The sequence below is a fragment of the Myxocyprinus asiaticus genome, chromosome 25, assembly GCF_019703515.2.
Source record: "Myxocyprinus asiaticus isolate MX2 ecotype Aquarium Trade chromosome 25, UBuf_Myxa_2, whole genome shotgun sequence".
Classification (NCBI taxonomy): domain Eukaryota; kingdom Metazoa; phylum Chordata; class Actinopteri; order Cypriniformes; family Catostomidae; genus Myxocyprinus; species Myxocyprinus asiaticus.
This window is the reverse complement of record NC_059368.1, coordinates 37810210-37830824: the sequence shown is the minus strand read 5'-3', so window position 1 is coordinate 37830824 and position 20615 is coordinate 37810210. Positions and strand designations below refer to the sequence as shown.

The window sequence follows — 20615 nt, the reverse complement described above, 5'->3', positions numbered from 1 at the left end:
AACTATCAAAAGTAAACCCGTGCTACATACTAACCACACACATACATCTAGGGTTGTATCGATACCAAGGCGATAAAAAAAGGGCCTTAGACTAGGGATGGGCGATATGACCCAAATCTTATATCATGACAATGATATATATATATCAGGATATAATAATTTTTCTGGAAAATCAATAAAAATGGGTTTATACATCAGCAAGAAAAAGTATAAGAACCCTTTGGAATTACCAGCATTTATGTATAAATTTGTCTTACAGTGCTGTGGAAAAGTATTTGCCCCCATCCCGATTTCTTCTGTTTTTGTATATAGCTCATACTAAATTGTTTCAAAAATTCAAACAAAATCTAACATAAAACAAAGGCAATCTGAGTAAACTCAAAATACATTTTTTAAATGATAATGTTATTTATTGAAGTAAAAATGTTATCCAATACCAACTGGGCCTGTGTGAAGAAGTATTTGCATTAGTTAACAAATCCCCAAATCTATGAAACTGCATTCATAATGGGGTTCAGCTGGGATAGACACACCCAGGCCTGATTACTGCCAGCCCTGTTCAATACCTAAATAGAACTTTCAACAGCATCAAGTTGGCTTAAAGGTCTCACCCAGTAGCACACTATAGCAAGGTCAAAAGAAATTCCAGAAATGATGAAGAAAAAGGTGATTGAATACATCAGTCTGGAAAGGGTTACAAAGCTATTTCAAAGGCTCTGGAACTCCAAAGAACCACAGTGAGAGCCATTATCTCCAAATGGAGAAAACTTGTCACAGTAGTGAACCTTCCCAGAAGTGGCCAACCTTCCAAAAATCCTCAAAGAGCACAGCGACGACTGATCCAGGAAGTCACAAAAAAGTAGTGTGATGGTGTGGGGATGCTTTGATGCGCTCGACCAGAAAATCCTAAAGAACGTCCGGTCATCAGTTATTGAGTTGAAGCTCAAGCGCAACTGGATTATGCAGCAAGTCAATGATCCAAAACATAGGAGTAAGACCACCTCTGAATGGCTCAAATAAAGCAAAATTACATTTTGGAGAGGCCTAGTCAAAGCCCTGGCTTGAACCTGATTGAGCGGGCAGTTCGTGCTCGAAAACCCTCCAATGTGGCTGAACTAAAGCAGTTCCGCAAAGAAGAGAGGGCCAAAATTCCACCACAGCATTGTGAAAGACTGATCTCCAGTTATCGGAAGCGTTTGGTTACAACTAGCTATTAAGTTCAAAGGGGCACTTCATTTTTCACATGGGTGATACAAGTTGGATAATTTTTTTGCTTCAATATAAAAAATATATATATATTTGAAAACTGCATTTTGTTTACTCAGGTTGCCTTTGTTTTATGTTATATCTCGTTTGAAGATCTAAAACAATTTAGTATAATAAAAAAAAATTAAAAAAACTACACAAAATAGAAGAAATCAGGCAATTACTTGTTCACAGCACTGTAAAATCTGGTTTGATCTTCATCCAAGTTACAATAGTGAACAAACACAATCTGTTTTAAGTAATAACACACTGATTCTTGAGATAAGGGACAAAACATGTTTAAAATCTGAGTTTTTATTTTTCAATACTAAATTTGAAATTGATATATCTGTAGACAAAGGTGTCAGCTAACCATGTAAGGGAACAGGTTTTAATAAAAACTTTTTAAAATTTTTTTTATTGACATTTATTCACTTCATAACTTACATCTTACATCTCAACTCCGTCAGACACACTAAAAAGCAAGCTGTTTTAATTTGATCCATCCGACTATTCTGAAAATTGCTATGGAGTTGACAAAATTTAATATTTTTCCATCTTAACACTGTTGAACACTTGAGCCATTTAGTGTTTTTTTTTTTTTTCTAAATGAGCAGGGCTGTTGCACTGGCAAAGTTATCTGCATATATAAAGTATAACCAGATGTGGGCGTGGCTTAACCCAGAAGTATGTCATAACTAAATGAAAATCACATTTTTAAAATGTAACCATTTATAGTTTCCAAATAGCATATATGCCTTGTATAATTCATAACATTAAACCTTTTATTACTATTATTATTTTTTGCACACAGAACAGTGTCACCTGTTCACTCTGAAGCACACACAGACCATGTGGGCTATTAATCTCATTTAATTACAGCCTTTTGCAGTTTAATAATCACAAGTGACCATATCAAGACTTTATTGCTTCGTTTCATGTTGCCAGAGAAATCATTGCGATGACAATAAATGGAGATTGCAATTTAAACATCCCATTTAAACTTGAGATCACACCATGTATATTTACATTAATAAAGTTTACACTTTAGTCATAATGGCTTCACAGACTCACTACTCCATTATCATTTAGATATGCTTATTTCAAATGTTGATCTATCCCTGTGCTTGTTTGATATTTAGTAAATGAAAAATTGTATATTATTCGAAGAATTCATTATTCGATTTGACGTAATTATTTGTGCTTTCCGAATAAGGTATTTGGCTTCCGGCACATCCCTAATAGATCATATTCATGCTAGTGCCATCTTTGATTTTTAATGGGAATGACAAGGAGGCTATGAGGGAGAGACTAACCATCTCTGCAATGGCATGAACAGTATACAGCTGTAAAAAGCTCCTTGATCACATCTGATTTTCCACAACTCATGTTGTCTGGAGTTCTTTGTGTACTGAATGTTCTTGGACAGATATTTTATTAATGTTTTGTCCGCAGAACGATCCAAAAACACTTTAAACTGCAGTACAGCACATTGAAGAGACTGTAAGTCTATCCATCACAGCCTCGTTGTCATCCCAATTCAAAATCAAAGACGACGCTAGCGTAAATAATGTCTATGGACTCTATGAAAGGAATGTAGCCTACGTATTTCCAGTCAAATCTCAGGGGGCTAACTATGGGATCAAAATCCCGTCAAAAGTATTGCGGTCAAGGATCCAAAAATAATAAGCGTGTATCAAAAAAATACGCGCAGATAAAAAAATAAGCGCAAAAATACATAAAGCGCAGATCAAAATAATAAGTGCAGATCAAAATAATTAGTGCAGATAAATATATAAATAGCAAGCATGAATCAAAAATATATAAACATTTAAAATATGCTGCAAAAAATACAACAGAAAAATTGATCATGTTTTCCTTGGTTATATTACTGTTTTTTTGTGCTCTGACAATTTTGCTCTTATTTTCATTTTTTTGTACACTTGTGCTGTATTTTTCTTTGCTTTTGTTTCCGAGTTCTGTGCTTGGTTTTCCAAAACTTGTGAGTAAAGTTTAATGTAAATCAGGGGGTGTTCTACGTCCCCATTGGTCCACTAGTTATTGATCGGCAGCTCCTCCTCTAGCCAATCATTCGAAGAGGGGAGGTGACGTCACTCCAATGCGACTCCGACGGCTGCTGCTCAAACGCACGATGGTAGATGAAGATGGATAACCGTCAGTTAGCAAATCCTGGCCAATCACACGTAATTGAATACAACTACATTATTTGTGGTTGATAGATACGCTGCTTGTGTCTGTTTTGAGTATTTTCAGGAATAAGTTTCCTAGAGGAGCTCTAGGAAACAATGTGTTGTCCGAGTAGGCCATTATCATAATCCGTTAACACGTATCGAGTCAGCTAAATTTAGTTAGCAGAGTCTTTATTTTAGGCATTATTTAAGACTTCCTTGTTTGCAGCTTATTGGCTGCATATCTAAAAAAAAAAAAACAAGGCTGGGTTGGCGTGGATGTTTGATGCATGTTTTTACTAGCTGTACCAATGTAGTTGCGAGTTAAGATGCTGACTACCACCCTTGGAGTCGCAAGTTCGAATCCCAGGGCGTGCTGAGTGACTCCAGCCAGGTCTCCTAAGCAACCAAGTTGGCCCGGTTGCTAGGGGGGATAGAGTCACATGGGGTAACCTCCTCATAATGTGGTTCGCTCTCAGTGGGGCGCATGGTGAGTTGTGCGTGGATGCTGCGGAGAATAGCGTGAAGCCTCCACACGTCTCCGCGGTAACGTGCTCAATAAGCCACGTGATAAGATGTGCGGATAGACGGTCTCAGACGCGGAGGCAACTGAGATTTGTCCTCTGCCACCCGGATTGAGGCAAGTCACTACACCACCATGAGGACTTGGAGCACATTGGGAATTGGGAATTCCAAATTGGGGAGAAAAAGGAATACATTTTTTTTTTTTAAATGTAAATGTAGTCGCGAGTTCAGAACCCAACATGATCCGCTTTTCCATGTTGCTGAATGTGCCGTTATATACTGATCCTACGCTGGCATGGCTACATGTAGTTTCTTTTTCCACGATTCTGCAGCGAAATCAGAAACAAGTGACTAAGCGTCCCCATGTCAATAAATAGAGGAGTGGTGGTGGCGTAGTGGGCTAAAGCACATAACTGGTAATTGCTGGTTCAATTCCCACAGCCACCACCATTGTGTCCTTGAGCAAGGCACTTAATTCCAGGTTGCTCCAGGGGGTTTTGTCCCTGTAATAAGTGCACTGTAAGTCGCTTTGGATAAAAGCGTCTGCCAAATGCATAAATGTCAATGTAAATGTAAATAAATAATGCAATAAAGTTAGCTTGAATTTGGATGTTCTTTATTCACAAATAGTTGCAAATTTAGGGACCGTCTCTAAAGATACAGGCAACATTGGAGCATACATATCCAAAACATTTACAAAACATAAGAGTATACAACTTCAATAACATTTGAAACAAATGACTTAGTCATACAACCAACTCCAAAGTGTGCATGTAGGTGTCAGCAATAATGCACACCTTTTAGATTTTTTATATAATAAAAAAAAAGGCCAATTATATTTAAGCATTTCTATATTCATCAGTACTGTAATAGGCCTTGGTGTCATAATTATTATCTTAAGTCAGGAAATACTTGTTTGTATGTTACTTTGCAGGCTCTTTGTGCCTCACCCAAACAAGAGTAGCCTATTAAATTTACACAAAGGCACATCAACTTTATATATTATAAACACAGTTACTGAAGTACTGAAGGTTGGGGGAAAAAATTGCATTCAATTACAAAAAGGTGTTATATTCAAAAGGGTCTGACAGAAATAAAATCCAGATCCCGACACCAAGGCCTATTACAATACTGATGAATATAGAAATGCTTACATATAATTGGACATTGTTTTTAATTATATAAAAAAAATCTAAAAGGTGAGAATTTTCATGATCGATCATTGCGGTCACTTCCGAGTACACAAATTTTTGGCATATAGGCCTACATTTGGCATACAGTGCAAGGAACTAATTTATAAACATCTAAAAAAAGATATAATATATATATATATTTATAGAGAGAGAGAGAGAGAGAGAGAGAGAGAGAGAGAGAGAGAGAGAGAGAGAGAGAGAGAGAGAGAGAGAGAGAGAGCAGATATTCATCTCTTTCACTATTATCACTTGTTTCCCATGCCAATGATTGTCCCAATGCTGAGTCGCATGCTTGAGCACGAAGGCGAATCCCCTTCATCAGTGACTGAATTCAGTGAACATTTTACTGTTAGCTGTGTGTTAAACTGTAGGCATTGTGTTGAGAGAGATAGCACAGTTGCAATAAACATGGCACGTTTTGGACAACATATGATAAAGAATTTTAATATCGAGACAAATTCATCTGAACAATTTAACAGCAGAGAAATGTTAATCTGTCACGGCATTGAGGAAGAACAGACGACTTGCAGGTTGACCAATCAGGAAAAAGGGGCGTTTCAGGGCCACCTAAATGTGCAAATTATTTTTTCACTTCTTATAGTTTCGTTTTAGGTGGCAAATCAAATTATCAAAAAGAAAAGTGTCCCGTGGCCATTTTGTTAATTTCCTATTTTTAACTGGAGCATAAAATAGATTATAATACATAAAGTTGTTATTTGTTTTTTAATATCATTATTTGTTTTTTAATATTGGTTTTGTAAATGATTAGTGAAATTACAAGTAATTTTTCGTCTTTTCGATTTTGGATTCTTAGTTAAATATTTCAAAAGAACGAGTGATACACAGATCGTTAAGGATTAATTAATTTTTATTCATATAATCTGTAGATTCACACCAGAATATTCAATAAAAGTAATGATACCATAACACAATTGGTAACACTTTACAGTAAGGTTATTTGTTAACTTTAGTTAACAACATTAGGTAACATGAATTAACAAGGAACAATACTTTTACAGCATTTATTAACCTTAGTTGATGTTAATTTCAACATACTAATAGATATAAAAATTTGTATATGTTAATATTAGTTAATACACTATGAACTAACAATGAACTACTCTAATTTTATTAACTGATATTAACGAAGATGAATAATTACAGTAAAAATCTATATATATGCTTAATTTTTAATCATGATACCTAATACATGAATGCATTTTAACAAATGGAAACTTATTGTAAAGTGTTAACACAATTTAATCTATATTTATTGTGTCAAATTACTGCGTAATTGTTAACTGTCCTTTATTTTTTTGGCAAAAAAAAAAAAAAAAAAAAAAAGAATAAAATGATCACTTCTCATAAGCATTCGTCCATCATCAGAGCACTCTTCAGTTCGGCAGATCCCTGCACACGCACATGACAAATCTCTCAGAAATGGGACACGGTTTTTATGAACGTAAATTACACTGAAAGTGAAAATTATAATATACTGCCTAAATACAATAAACTAATATTGACCACTATTAGACAAATTGTTAAAGGTGAACTCAGTAATTCTAATCCAATACACTTTTTGTCAAATTCTGCAAATATCTCCTCACAGTCTGCTAGCTGTCCGTTCTGTGGGTAGGCTGAAAAAAATCTAGTATTTGTACACAGCCCTGGCTCTATAAATGGGACAACTCCAGCACTACTCCAGCCAATCAGCAACAAGGGGTGGTTCTTGCGTGTGCACAGGATGGGGGGTGGGGGCAGACCGAGAGGGAAATCATTAGAAGAGCTTTCTAAACTCCAAGGAGGACAAATGGCTGAGAAACAGACCAAGATAAAAATGTCAGATGAATATAAAAAAAAAAAAAAAATAAGGATTATGATAAGTTGAGGGCTAGGAGCCGCGTCAACATCGGTGAGGCTTTTCAGTGGTGGAGAGGCCTCCGAGAGGTAAAAGGAATGAATTTGGGGGGCGGAGCTTCCAAAGGAGCACTGAAGGGAGGGGTGTGTTTGTTTTGGCAGTTGAGTTCGAATATCAAAAGTGTTTCTCAGGAATCGCTGAGTGCACCTTTAAACCCCTTATTTTTACTGGATGGAGCAACAGCTCGTTGTCTCAGTGTGTGATGGATATTGTCCAATGTCATCCGCTGAAACTTCTGTAAATTAATATTAATGATTTGACTTGATCTGCGAGTGAATCGTGACTTAAATTTCATTCTGCTCATCACAAATGATCGAATAGGTTCAGAAGACTTGGAATATAGTGTAGATAGTGCAGTGAGTCGTATCGATTACATTCACTACGGTTTTAGGGTGTTATTTTTTTTCCGAGCCTGACAGGCTGGAGTCACTATTAACTTTCATATGGCAAATAAACCCTGTGAACATATTCACCTTCTGCGTTCCACAGATTAACAAAAAGCCATACGGGTTTGTAGTGATATTAGGTGAGTGAATACTGACAGAATTTTCATTCTTGGGAAAATTATTCCTTTAAACATCCAATCTTGATTTAATAAAATAAAATACGGAATTAAACAATAATAACGTCAAATAATAAAAATAAAAAAATCTCACGCACAAACTTTTCTGCCCCACGTCACACAGCCTGAACTGCGCTGAACAGCAGCACATTGTCATCTGGGTCAAGTTCTGAAATTTGATAAATAATGATGATCGTATAGCAGTACATTTTGGTATATCGTTGAACCTTCCACACATCTGAATTCAAGCTTATTGAGCACACACCCATATACACTTACTTTTCAATCCCAGATTGCTACGACTCACCTTTTGACCATCTGAGGGTTGTAGAGGTAAATCTTCATAAAGGCTTTTTCTTTCATATGGAATCCATACAATGGCCTGAGGGGAGAGAGTCAGTAAGATCCACGTTTATGACACTTACACTCAACATGCACTCAAGCTGGCATGGACTCCACAACTTTCTGCAAAACCCAATGATCCATGTTATGCAGCATGATTAGACAATGTTACACAAACTTCTTTTACGCAAAGAAATCTGACCTTTTGGAGTTCACACAGAAAAAGTGATAATCTGAAATATTTCTTAATTTTACATCATAAATTCTACTCTCTTTTTTGTTTTTTTAAACCCTAGAACTGTTTATTTCCACATTTAAATAATAATAAATCTCATAGACTTTTAAAGTGATCTTGTGTGTGTGTGTGTGTGTGTGTGTGTGTGTGTGTGTGTGTGTTTCCCCACATACATGCCGGACACCAGAGCCACTTTAAAAATGTGCTGCGTGTTAGACGAGGGGTTTCCCATGCTGATGTTCAGGGCTCTGTCGATGCTGTAGGCCACCTGCCGCAGGTATCGATCCGCCTGCTGTCCAAACCCGTCATATGGCACATAGATGTACGGGAACACACCGTGCAGATGAAGACATGTCTTCTGTCCTGAGGATGAAAGAGGAAGATCATAAGCATCATCTTTAATGAGACCATGCTCATTGATAAAAGGCAAACTGTATATCAGGTACATCAGATTCATGCCAGAACCACCCAAAGTCCATTCACCGACTGTCTGATAGATAGCACACACAAATGGAAAGCACTATTTTGATCTGGCAAGCTCTCTTCTGATTGGCTTGCTTTATACCAGTTTAACTTCTTAACTCCCAATTTCAATACCAAAGCAAAAATGGATGATAATATGCTACTGAAAACACTATTTAGCGTACTTAAATTTTTTATAATCTATTTAAAGTTAAATATCAAATGTAAATAATAAATTAAATCAACTGCATGTTTCCTTCAACTTTGAAGGAACTGTTTTTCTATTACCAGAAAATTGCTTAAAGATTTTTCAAGTAGGGCCCTATTATTCAGTACAATAGCATATTTGCTTGTGACATATTGCTTAACATTCTTAATATCATTATTTTTATTGTGAATATTCATTTTAGTGAATATAGCATTTTACAACACTTAAATATTAACATATTTCTGTTGCAAGTTGAATCAAGCTTTTATTTTGACATGAAGGTAGAGGTCTGCACGGGACTGGTTTTTCCATCCTGCTGCCACAAGTTTCTATCCCGCACACGAACATTCCCACCGAATTTGACTCCATGTTTAACCACTCTCTGCCCGAAGTAACATTCTTCCCGACCACTCCCGTTCCCACAACGCTGCATTTGTTTTCCACATACAGCAAAAGCCATACAACTAGACAACAAGTGTACAGAAAGAACGTTTTATTTTTCTGTTATTGCTATTATCAGATGACGTGTGAAAATGACGTCAATTTGACTTTCCTGAAGTTCGTTTCTTAACACTAAATTGACCATTTTCTAGTCTGAGTTTCACATCCTTTGATGACACAGTGTGTATTTTATTTTTATTATTTATTTATTTGTATTTATTATTTAAAAAATTATTTTGTATTTTATTTTTAAAGATCGACATCGGATTTTTCAGGCTATTCTCTGACTGCCCGCTCCCGTCCGCATCTCATGGAAGTACCGTCCACTCCCGCCTTCAACTCGGATATTGAATGCCACGCCACAAGAAATCGAATCGGGTCCCGGGTCCCCAGTGCACGGGTATCGAGTCAGTGCTCTGTACTACCGGTACTGCATAAACACTGGTATTGTCACATCTTTTTAAAAATTCAGTCTTGACTTGGTCCCAGATTACTGGTACTTTTGACATCCCTAGTCCACCTGAAAACAACGTACAGGGTTACGACAATTATCTTTTTTTTTTCTTATTATCTTTATTATCTAGTCACATGTGCCTGCAGGGTTAGTGGCAAATCAAATCTTTGAATTCAGTTCAGAGTTTTGTTTGAGACACTTTTAGTATCAATTTAACTAGATATCCACAATCAGAACTATATGTTCTGATCATTATTTCAAAGTTTGACCTGTAAACTAATCAGCACTTTTGACTTTTAGATGGACAGAAATGATGATTGCAAACTTTACACCCATTTTCTGCCAATTTTTTCGCCCTTTTATGATTTTTGCCATAATCGTGCAGTCCATATGTATGATTTAAAGGACATTTTAGTTTACTTTTGTACAATATAAATTTTGGTACCGTGTTGGTTCACCACTTGACATTCAATGCAAATCCAGTTCAGAACCACTGATCTAAAGGAACACACCATCTCCTTTATGCCAAAGCCCATATATTCGATCATAACATTAGGTGCAGAGAAGAATACTGGTGGTTTCTCCTACAGTGAGAACACAGCAGACTCCAGATACAAAGCTCAGTCTGTGCATGTGAGAGACTGGAGCACAGCAGCTCTGTATTGTGCAAGGAGATAGAGAGAGAGCACAGCTAAAAACCACCAGGGACAATTCGACATGTTAATGCAGCCTGTGATCGAGATAAATGATGTGTGTGTGTGAGATCTGCACTGAATGACACAAGCTGTAGTATAGTGATTTGTGATACTCCTAAGTGCAGGAAAACCATTAGCTAAATAACAGTGAGAGAGAAAGTACATGTGTATGTGTGGGAGAGAGAGAGAGAGATCAAACAGAGTGGAAGGAGAAAGGGAGGGAGGAATACGGCACAAAGAAAAATGAAATACAGAAAGAAACAGAAAGAGACAGCAAAGCTCCAGCCAAAAAAAAATCAATTTGAGCCCAGCCAAAAATTGTTTAAGGCACGCACACACCAGAAAACAAGGTTTTAAGCCTCAAACCAACTGTTGATTGTAACCATCTGAAAAGCCAGCAAAACCTGAAACACAAACCTAGACTCACAGGAAGTGAAGTTCTACCTCACGCTCTAGAGCAGGGGTCGGCATCCTATGGTACGTGTGCTAGTATTGGCACGCGGACGGGTAATCACTGGCACGCTAGCAACGGCAAGAGAGGAGTAGACTATTTTATTTATATAAATTCCGCAACTGCATTCCAATCTACATCTTGATGTAAACCTTCCTCATGATCACACAGTGTGTTTTCATGAGCTGAATGTGAGGCTAAACAAGCCACGTGATAAGTGAACTCAAACTTCGGAAAATAACATACATGCGCACGTTGTTGGGGTTTTTTTTTTGGGGGGGATTTACAGGCATTTACAAATTAATCTGGCCAAAACTAGGATGTTTTTGAGTTCACTGCAGTGGTTCTAACAGCTCATCAGCGCTAACTCTTGTACAGGCTGCTAAACACCTCCAGACTGCCACTGGTCCATGTTACTGGTTTGTGTGACCCGGTGCTCCAACCTACTTTGAGGGCGGTTATGTTTTTCAGTAATTTAAGACTCAACATGAACACACCATCTACATCGGTACGATCGTTCGCAAAGAGGCATTTTCCAAGAGCATGTTGTGTGATAAAAACAAATAATAATAATAAAAAAAAGAGTCTACAAAAGCAACCAAATCTACTCAAAAGTGCCATTCACACCGTTGTTAGATATGCTGCCTCTTATACGTGCCATCTGCAGCCGAATGCCATTCACACATTCGCATTAGAGATACATCTCTAATCATCATTCTTTTGTCTGTATTCAGGCTCATTTAAGCCTGTGCCTTATATCTTTGCAATAGTATCAAAGTCATCATAAAATACAATAACAGATGGTAATCGGTGCATATTATAGCCGCTAATAGCGTTAGCACATTAGCATCATGAATGCAGAATGTAAACATGACAAATTTCACATTATATACTGATAATATAATACTTTAAATCATCATCAAACAAATCTTTGTGTTTAAAACAACAACTTTAACTGATCTCATGTGAATTTTCTTCACAGACTGAGGCATGAAGTCATTGAAAACACATTTTAATGTATAATAATATTAGTTGATGTTTTAGATGTTGTCTTGTGCCTATTCATATTTAAGTGCTCCTCTAAACGCCTCCCCTGCGTTTAGGATGGCTAGGACGGTGTTTTAATGTTCGCAAACAGTCGCAGTCTTCTTTTTAGCAATGAGCAAAGAACAAAGAATAACTTCACAATAAGTACAGTTGAAGTCAGAAGTTTACATACACTTAGGTTGAAGACATTAAAACTCATTTTTTAACCACTCCACAGATTTAATATTAGCAAACTATAATTTCGGCTTGTCATTTAGGACATCTACTTTGTGCATGACATGAGTAATTTTTCCAACAATTGTTTACAGACAGATTGTTTCACTTTTAATTGACTATCACAATTCCAGTGGGTCAGAAGTTTACATACACTCAAGTTATCTGTGCCTTTAAGCAGCTTGGAAAATTCCAGCAATGATGTCAAGCCTTTAGACAATTAGCTTCTGATAGGAGGTGTACTGAATTGGAGGTGTACCTGAGGATGTATTTTAAGGCCTACCTTCAAACTCAGTGCCTCTTTGCTTAACATCATGGGAAATCAAAAGAAATCAGTCAAGACCTCAAAAAAAACAAAAAAAAAAAAACAATTGTGGACCTCCACAAGTCTGGTTCATCCTTGGGAGCAATTTCCAATGCCTGAAGGTACCACGTTCATCTGTACAAACAACAGCACACAAGTATAAACACCATGGGACCACGCAGCCATCATATCGCTCAGGAAGGAGACACATTCTGTCTCCTAGAGATTAATGTAATTTGGTGTGAAAAGTGCAATTCAATCCCAGAACAACATCAAAGGATCTTGTGAAGATGCTGGAGGAAACAGGTAGACAAGTATCTATATCCACAGTAAAACAAGTCCTATATCGACATAACCTGAAAGGCTCTCAGCAAGGAAGAAGCCACTGCTCCAAAACTGCCATAGAAAAGCCAGACTACAGTTTACAAGTATTGGAGTGGCCATCACAAATCCCTGACCTCAATCTGATAAACAATTTGTGGGCAGAACTGAAAAAGCGTGTGCGAGCAAAAGGCCTAAAAACCTGACTGCAAAAATTCCAGCAACTTATTGTGAGAAGCTTGTGGAAGGCTACCCAAAAAGTTTGACCCAAGTTAAACAATTTAAAGGCAATGCTACCAAATACTAACAAAGTGTATGTAAACTTCTGACCCAATGGGAATGTGATGAAAGAAATAAAAGCTGAAATAAACAATTCTCTCTACTATTATTCTGACATTCTTAAAATAAAGTAGTGATCCTAACTGACCAAAGACAGGGAATGTTTTCTATGATTAAATGTCAGGAATTGTGAAAAACTGAGTTTAAATGTATTTAGCTAAGGTGTATGTAAACTTCTGACTTCAACTGTATAAATATATATATATATATATATATATATATATATATATATATATATATATATATATATATATATATATATATATATATATATATATATATATATATATTTTTTTTTTTTTTTTTTTTCATACCACACCGGTGGTCCTGCTGGAAAAAACAATCCTCAGAGTTGGGAAACATTGTCAGAACAGAAGGAAGCAAGTTTTCTTACAGGATAACCTTGTATTTGGCTTGATTCATGTGTTGTGCCAGACAGGCTGGTTTGAGTATTTCTGCAACTGCTGATCTCCTGGGATTTTCACACACACAACAGTCTCTAGAATTTACTCCGAATTGTATCAAAAACAAACAAAAAAGCATCCAGTGATTGGTAGTTCTGCAGATGGGAACACCTTGTTGATGAGAGAGGTCAACAGAGAATGGCCAAACTGGTTCGAACAGACAAAGTCTACAGTAACTCAGATAACCACTCTGTACAACTGTGGTTAGAAGAATAGCATCTCAGAATGCTATTCTGAAATGTGTGTTGGTGCTGTTTTGGCGGCACGAGGGGGACCTAAACAATATTAGGCAGGTGGTTTTAATGTTGTGGCTGATCGGTGTATATATACAGAGAGAGATATAGATATTATTTGTTTGTTTGTGGCTGAAGTGAAAAAGGTCAGAGTTTGATTCTTTTTAAGAAGACTAAAAAGTTGCCTAAGTCTAAGAGCATCCACAAAATGTTACCAAATTTTGGTCAAAATAAATCACTTACCATTTTTGTTTATCATATTGCAGTTCAAATCGCAACCACAATATTTTTGCAAAATGACTGCAATATGACTTTGTCCAAATCATGCAGCCATCCTAGTTTAATGCCTCTGCAGTGACCTGTATTTATGTTTACCTAAATAAAAAAATAAAAAATAAAAAATAAAAAAATACTAAACATTACTAATCCAGTCCAACAACCAACTAGTCGGCCATCCTGACCCATCCCTAACTGTGACAGATGATTAATTGACCAGGCCAATTCTAAACCCATATTGATCGACCACTAGAACAGACTGGAGAAATTGACAAATAATAAATCCGGTCTCTGTCTGAGGACGCATAATTATTCTGGGCTGTATGCAGACAGCAGCTAAAACACGAGGCAAAAACGAGCCACAAGAGTCTCTGGAGGACAAAGCTTGTGTGGAGAGGATGCTTCAGTGACATTACAATGAACAATACACACAAAAAAAAACCTGTAGGATCCTCAGGGTGGCACGTGCTTACTCAGACGCATCCCAGCAACATGGGTGAGCTGCTGCAGTTGCTAGGCAACCGGACCGGCCATGGCGCTGTTCTAACAGAGTATTAACGAGTAATTCTTTCATCCCTTCATACAGCTGCGGTGAAGAGAGCGGCTGTAAAGCGGAGGAGAAATAGACAGATGCTTAACAACTAGGTGATTCTGGTGCTTATTAGACACGTGATTCAAACACAAACTCAAAGGAGAGCTCTCTTTCTGTTTGTGTGTATTTGTGAATGATCTCAGGGATGAGAGGAGAGGGTGTGCATGTTCAGGCAAGTGATTCTCATTCCAACACATCTCGCACTCCCCCCTCCCCCAAACACAATGAAAACAAAGACCTTATAAATCAAACAGATATGTTTGTTTCATTATAAATATAACTGTGGATATCTCATTGACAGTTGTTTTAAAATAAAGCTAATTCCATTGTCTATATTGTAACCCTTACAGACACCTTTTTCGCATCATAATTAAGATAATTTAGCCCAAATACCATATTTTCCGGAAACAGTCGCACCTAAATACAAATCCTGGTCAATATAGTGTTGTTAAGAAAAGAAAAAAAAACATTAACAAAGATAAAGTCGCATCTCTGTTGGGGCTGGGCAATATATTGAATATTCACAATATAATCACAATGATTTTAATGTGCCTTTATTTGGAATTTAAGTTTCATAAAGCATGCATCAGTAGACTAATTTCATGATCCTTCAGGGCTGCACAATTAATAAAAACAACACCTAAATGTATATTTGATTTGGTCTGTGTGATTCTAAAACTGCACAAGGCTGCGAATTAAGTCATATAAACATGGTCTGTGTGAGCTTCAGAATAAACTGGCAATTTGCTGTTGAGTGCACACACGGGGCACATTGGCTCGTGTTTTCAGCGCTATTAGAGCAGTTCACATGCATTGTGAAATCAAAGTACTGCATGTTAAACATTCTCACAATTCCAAACATTAGTAACCACTACAGGTTATTATACAGATCAACAAATGTGGCACAGTACAACAGAATAGAAGGAGATGACAGCGACCAGATGAGGAAAATTGTAAACTACAAACTGCAATTCCAGTGTCAAAATAAAAAGCTCCACGTCAAGAAGCTCCGGCTTCACTTTAAATGACTGTGTAAATGGCAAATGTTCCTGGCCGTAGCAATCAAACAATTTGACATAAAAAATGTTTATATGTATGATCATAAACCCCTGCCAATAGAGTCCAGACATCAGAAAATTTTTAGTCTAGACAAGTTGTTTTAATTTATTGTTAAAACAGACCCCACGTTCTCTGCACCATGAAGAGAAGAGATTTCAACGTGAGGCATAGAGCTGACACATAGAGGCAGCTCTAGCACTAGTGTGAAAAACAGCAGGTTCGCAATCAGTTAGAAGAGGGCTGGATCCAGAGGCCAAACCCAAAGCTGCAGGCGAGCTGGGTCCGGGTGCCAAACACCAGGTACCAAACACCGCCATCCAGCTATGAGAGGAGATCCCTCCTGAGGGGAAGCTGCCATGGACTGCCCACCAAGAGTTTAAAGAGAAGGGGGAACCAAGGCCTGGCCGGCCATTGAGGTGCTACTAGGATCACTCTGTGGTTGAACAAGGAGATCCTGTGTACTGTCTTCCACAACAGCAGAAAAGGAAGTAAATGCATAAATTAGGCAGTTTGGCCATTTGTGAGACAGTGCATCCTGTCCCAATGTGTTGGATGTCTCTGTCCTTGAAAACTACAAGCGACAGTGAGTGGTCACCTCTGAAGCAAAAAGATCTACTTCTGCTTTCCCAAACCGCTGCCAGATGCTCTGCATTACATCCGGGTGAAGCTTCCATTCCCCCAGATACAGAAGATTTCTGGAGAGAGCATCCACTACCTGATTGCTTGACCCTGGAAGGTGAACCGCCCTCAACGATGCAAGCCAGGGAAGCGACCAGGAGAGAATTTTGCGAGTGAGAAGTCGGGACTTTGTGCTGCCCTGATGGTTGAGATGGAAAACTGTCGAGGTGTTGTCGGACTGAACGTGGCGGCCAGCAAGGACCGGTAGGAAATATTGTAGAGCTAGGTGAACCGCACGTAGCTCTAGCAGGTTGATGTGGTCCGAGGACTGATCCAGAGTCCAACGGCTGCACACGGCCCTTTGGTTCCACGTTGACCCCATCCCTTGAGGGAAGCACTGGGCATGAGTACTTCTCATCAAGAGGGAATGATACTTAGGGGCACATAGTGTCAATTTCCATAGTGTCAATGCCTGAATGCAACAGTTTGAAACAACCATCATCCGATGACAATGTCTGGTAGGGCTCAAATGCAAACTGTTGTTCCACTGCTGGAGAGGTTTGAGGTGGAGCAAGCCCAGTGGAATTGCAGAAGCGGCAGCCGTCAAAATCCCTACAAGCTGAAGCAGCACTTCGTATGGTAGTCTCGTTCCCAGCTGGAAACAAGCAAGGAGCTGCATAATATTGCTTGCCCGAGCATGTGACAGAGTGGCTGACATTGTACAAGATTCCAAAGTCATTCTGATAAATGTAATTGATTGTGTCAGAATCAAGCAACTCTTTGTCTTGTTCACAGACAATCCAACTGATGTAGAGAGAAATGCCTGACAGCCAGCCCCGGTACCTCAAGCTTTATGGGTACAGCTTTTAGCGGCAACGGGGGAGGGGGGGCTTAAGACACGGCCCTTAAGATGATTGTCAGTGAGAAGGTTGATAGCCCCGAGTGTCCCCAACAACCCGAGGCCTCTGTGGGGCTTGGGGTTTAGGAGTATGGTTTTGGAAGTGCTGCTCTGGTGTTGAAAAATGGTGGTGAGCCTGAGCTGTTGGCACCCTAAAGGCAGGAGCATGCTGCACCTGTGTCAGCAGCCAAATGGCCTCTGACAACTTCACTAGTTTTTCAGTAACTCATAAGTGCTCTGGAAAAATTGGCAGGTCCTGCAAGCTCCTCTTACATTCTTCAGGCAGCCTCGCCTGGGCAAGCCACACTTGACGGCGGGCTGTCAGAATTGTAGCTGACAATGTACCCAACTCACCAGTCACATGACCCATGGTCAATAGAGTAGTTTGCGGAAACCGCTGAACAGAGGGATCAGTGTTCGCTGACTCAAACATGCTGGTGATAGCAAGGAGAAACTGACAGATAGTATTCTCCGCACGGATAGGCAACTGACTCGTATGCCGTTTTCAAAAGTGAATCAGTATGTCCACAGTGCAATATGACAGTGCACATTACCTCGTAGTGCCTCGTCAGGAGACACCACCAAAGCCACAACTGCTTGTTCTATCTTCGCCGCATGTCCCACACCAATGGAATCAGCTTCAGCCATAGATGCTAGTACGAGCAGTCCTTGAAAGCCGTTAAGGGGCACTTAAACCCGTAAGTGCAGTAAAAAATTCAGCCAAGAAATCCTTACACGGCGGTATAACAAAAGAATTTGACGTAGAAGACTGCCTGAAGAAAACATTGGACTGGGCAGCATGGGCAGGTGTCTTGTCGAGGCCCAGCCAGGCAACTGCCATCTGGAGTACAGTCAGCGTGTCATCAGAAGAGGATGGAGCATTCACTAATGAATGAACAGAACCTCATAGAACCTCACCTAGAACAATCCGCTACTGTTAAATCACCAACAGGGACATTCTGAGGCAAAGGGTTCACAGTAATATCATCCAACTCCACATGATCATGGAAAAATGAGTTGGAAGCACATGTAGACAAAGCATCAAAATCAAAATTATGTGTGAGATTGGGGGAATCATGAAATTCTTCCCCAGTTCCTTGATTTGAACCTTGCTCATTCTCCAGTGTAATTTCTACCACCAGTGCTTGAGGAACGGGATTGAAGGAGACGCTTCATTTCCGCCATTTCAGAAGAAAGATCGGCAACTGTTTTAGATAGAAAATGATCAGTCAAATGGTCGCTTTTAGCTTTCTTTGTTGGGGGGGGGGGGTTGGGGGGTGCCGGCTGCTGCAGTAGTGCAGTATTTCTGAGTGCCTGGTTGAGTTAGATCGCGCTGCGCGAGCAAATGGATGAGTTAGGATCCAAATCAGCAAGACGGAGCGTCTCTCCAAAATAGGCAGCAAACTGTAGTGCAAACACGGGTCTGTGAGAGCATCATTTAAAACGCTTAAGTCCCAAGCATGATGGGCAGATATCATGCCAATCGTCAGGGAGGTGGACATTCGGACACATCCTACAGCTCAGCAGAAAGCCGGTAGCAAGAGTGCTGAGAGCTATAATCAGACTAATATGCCGTTAACCCCTTCAGATAAAAAAAAAAAAAAAAAAAGAAGCTAGGAATAAGAGGATAATATCCACTGATCAACAAAATACTCGCCGCCGGATTGTACCGTGAGGCTTACAGTGTTACTGATCTACCGTGATTGCTTCTAGAATTGAACAATCAGCAGAGAAATAATTCAGTTAGCGGAGAACCATAACTTTTCGCAGCGGTAAACACCAACCACCGGATAGTACCGTGAGGCACAGAGTGTTACCGACACATGAAACAATCCCACACAAATGATGAAAAACTTGCCAAACCGATGAAAAAAAATTCACAACAGTAGAAAAATACAGTCTCACAAATGTAGACAAGCGCTGTCACAGCTTGAGAGCACAAAGCTTCGCTGCTCTGGTAAGCTGCACTTGACAGCGCGATGATGATGATTAATGACCTATCTATATTGGACGAGAAAGCGAAAGAGACTGAATGCTAAACTACTGTGGCTTATCATCTTCAGAGCTCTGCCTACTTAACCACATGACTTTGTTGGTATATTCTCTCGACCTATCTGGCTGGCGCTGCGATAATCAACTAGTGCTTAAGCACCGCCTCTGGTCGTCAGGAGGAATGAAACAGAACTAGACAGAGATCAAAGCACCAAAGATAGTCAAAATGGAAGATGCCCAGGAAGAACTAGAACTAGATAGAATTCAAAGCACCAAAGGTGGTCAAAATGGATGATGCCCAGCAACTATTATAAGAATCAGAGCCAAACATAAACTGATCTGGAGTCAGCAGCAGAGACCATTTAAAATCACACTGATCTGGAATCAGCAGCCGATCGTTTAACTTCATACTCAAAAGCGTTCTTTAACACAATGAGACATATCTACACAGACAGAGATAGAGGTCTCTGAAGGCACCGCAGGTCACTGTCCCTTTAACTCCTCTCCAGTTTTGGCTGTTGTTTTTTTTTTTTTTTTTTTTTTTTTAAATGGAAGAAATTTGATATTCATGGCACGTCTCTGTCACACACAACAGACGGCACAGAGCTAGGACTACTGCATGTATGTGTGTTTGTACGCAAATGTGACACAGATGCCAGCAACAGAAACACACACACACACACACACACACACACACACACACACACAACCGTAACGTGACAATCAGCAGCATTATCCCAGATCTAGAAAATCTCAGACAGTGGCAGATGCTGCAGTGGAACACAGGAGTGTGAGTTGTGTGTCTCAGCGCTTTGCAGACAGAGGAGAGCTCAGCTTCATAAAAACACACAGTGCTATTTATAGCCTGTATACCCACTCCCATATTTGCACTAAATACAGTATCACAGCATGGCTATCTGCGCTTCACTAGAGCCATGTGTGTTTGTTTGTATTACTCATGTCTAAAGAGGCTTGCACACTGACAGCGACAAAACGTTAGGAAGTCATTCCTTTGTTTTTGTATTTATTCCTGAGAGTTGGAGATTTCTGGTGATAAAAGCGGCAACAACCGTTAGTGATGCGAAGTTAAGAAAAACTGAACTTTCTGCAAATAAAGAGCAACGCAATGCAGCGACTACCAATGGAAGTAAAGACAGTAGAACATACGTGATCTATCTCGTGAGATACAGCAGTGTAGGGTTTTCACGATACCAAAAACAATTTCAGTACTCGGTTGGTAATTTCGAAACCACAAAACAATATGCAATATACAACTGAACACACTCCTTTTGGCTATTTAAAAATAGTACTTTTTTTGTTTTTTAATTAGGACCCAATT

General features: G+C 39.0%; 1 protein-coding gene across 2 annotated transcripts in view; it reads right to left on the bottom strand.

Annotated features, from left to right (window-relative positions):
• Positions 1-20615, bottom strand: part of LOC127415765 (DNA polymerase zeta catalytic subunit-like) — a 130948-nt gene that overhangs the window by 91666 nt on the left and 18667 nt on the right. For both annotated transcript variants that reach the window (XM_051654656.1, XM_051654657.1), the window contains exons 2-3: positions 8383-8572; positions 7940-8014 (exon numbers count right to left, since the gene is read on the bottom strand). In XM_051654656.1, coding sequence (XP_051510616.1) covers positions 7940-8014; positions 8383-8572 — 265 coding nt within the window. The remainder of the gene's footprint in view (positions 1-7939; positions 8015-8382; positions 8573-20615) is intronic.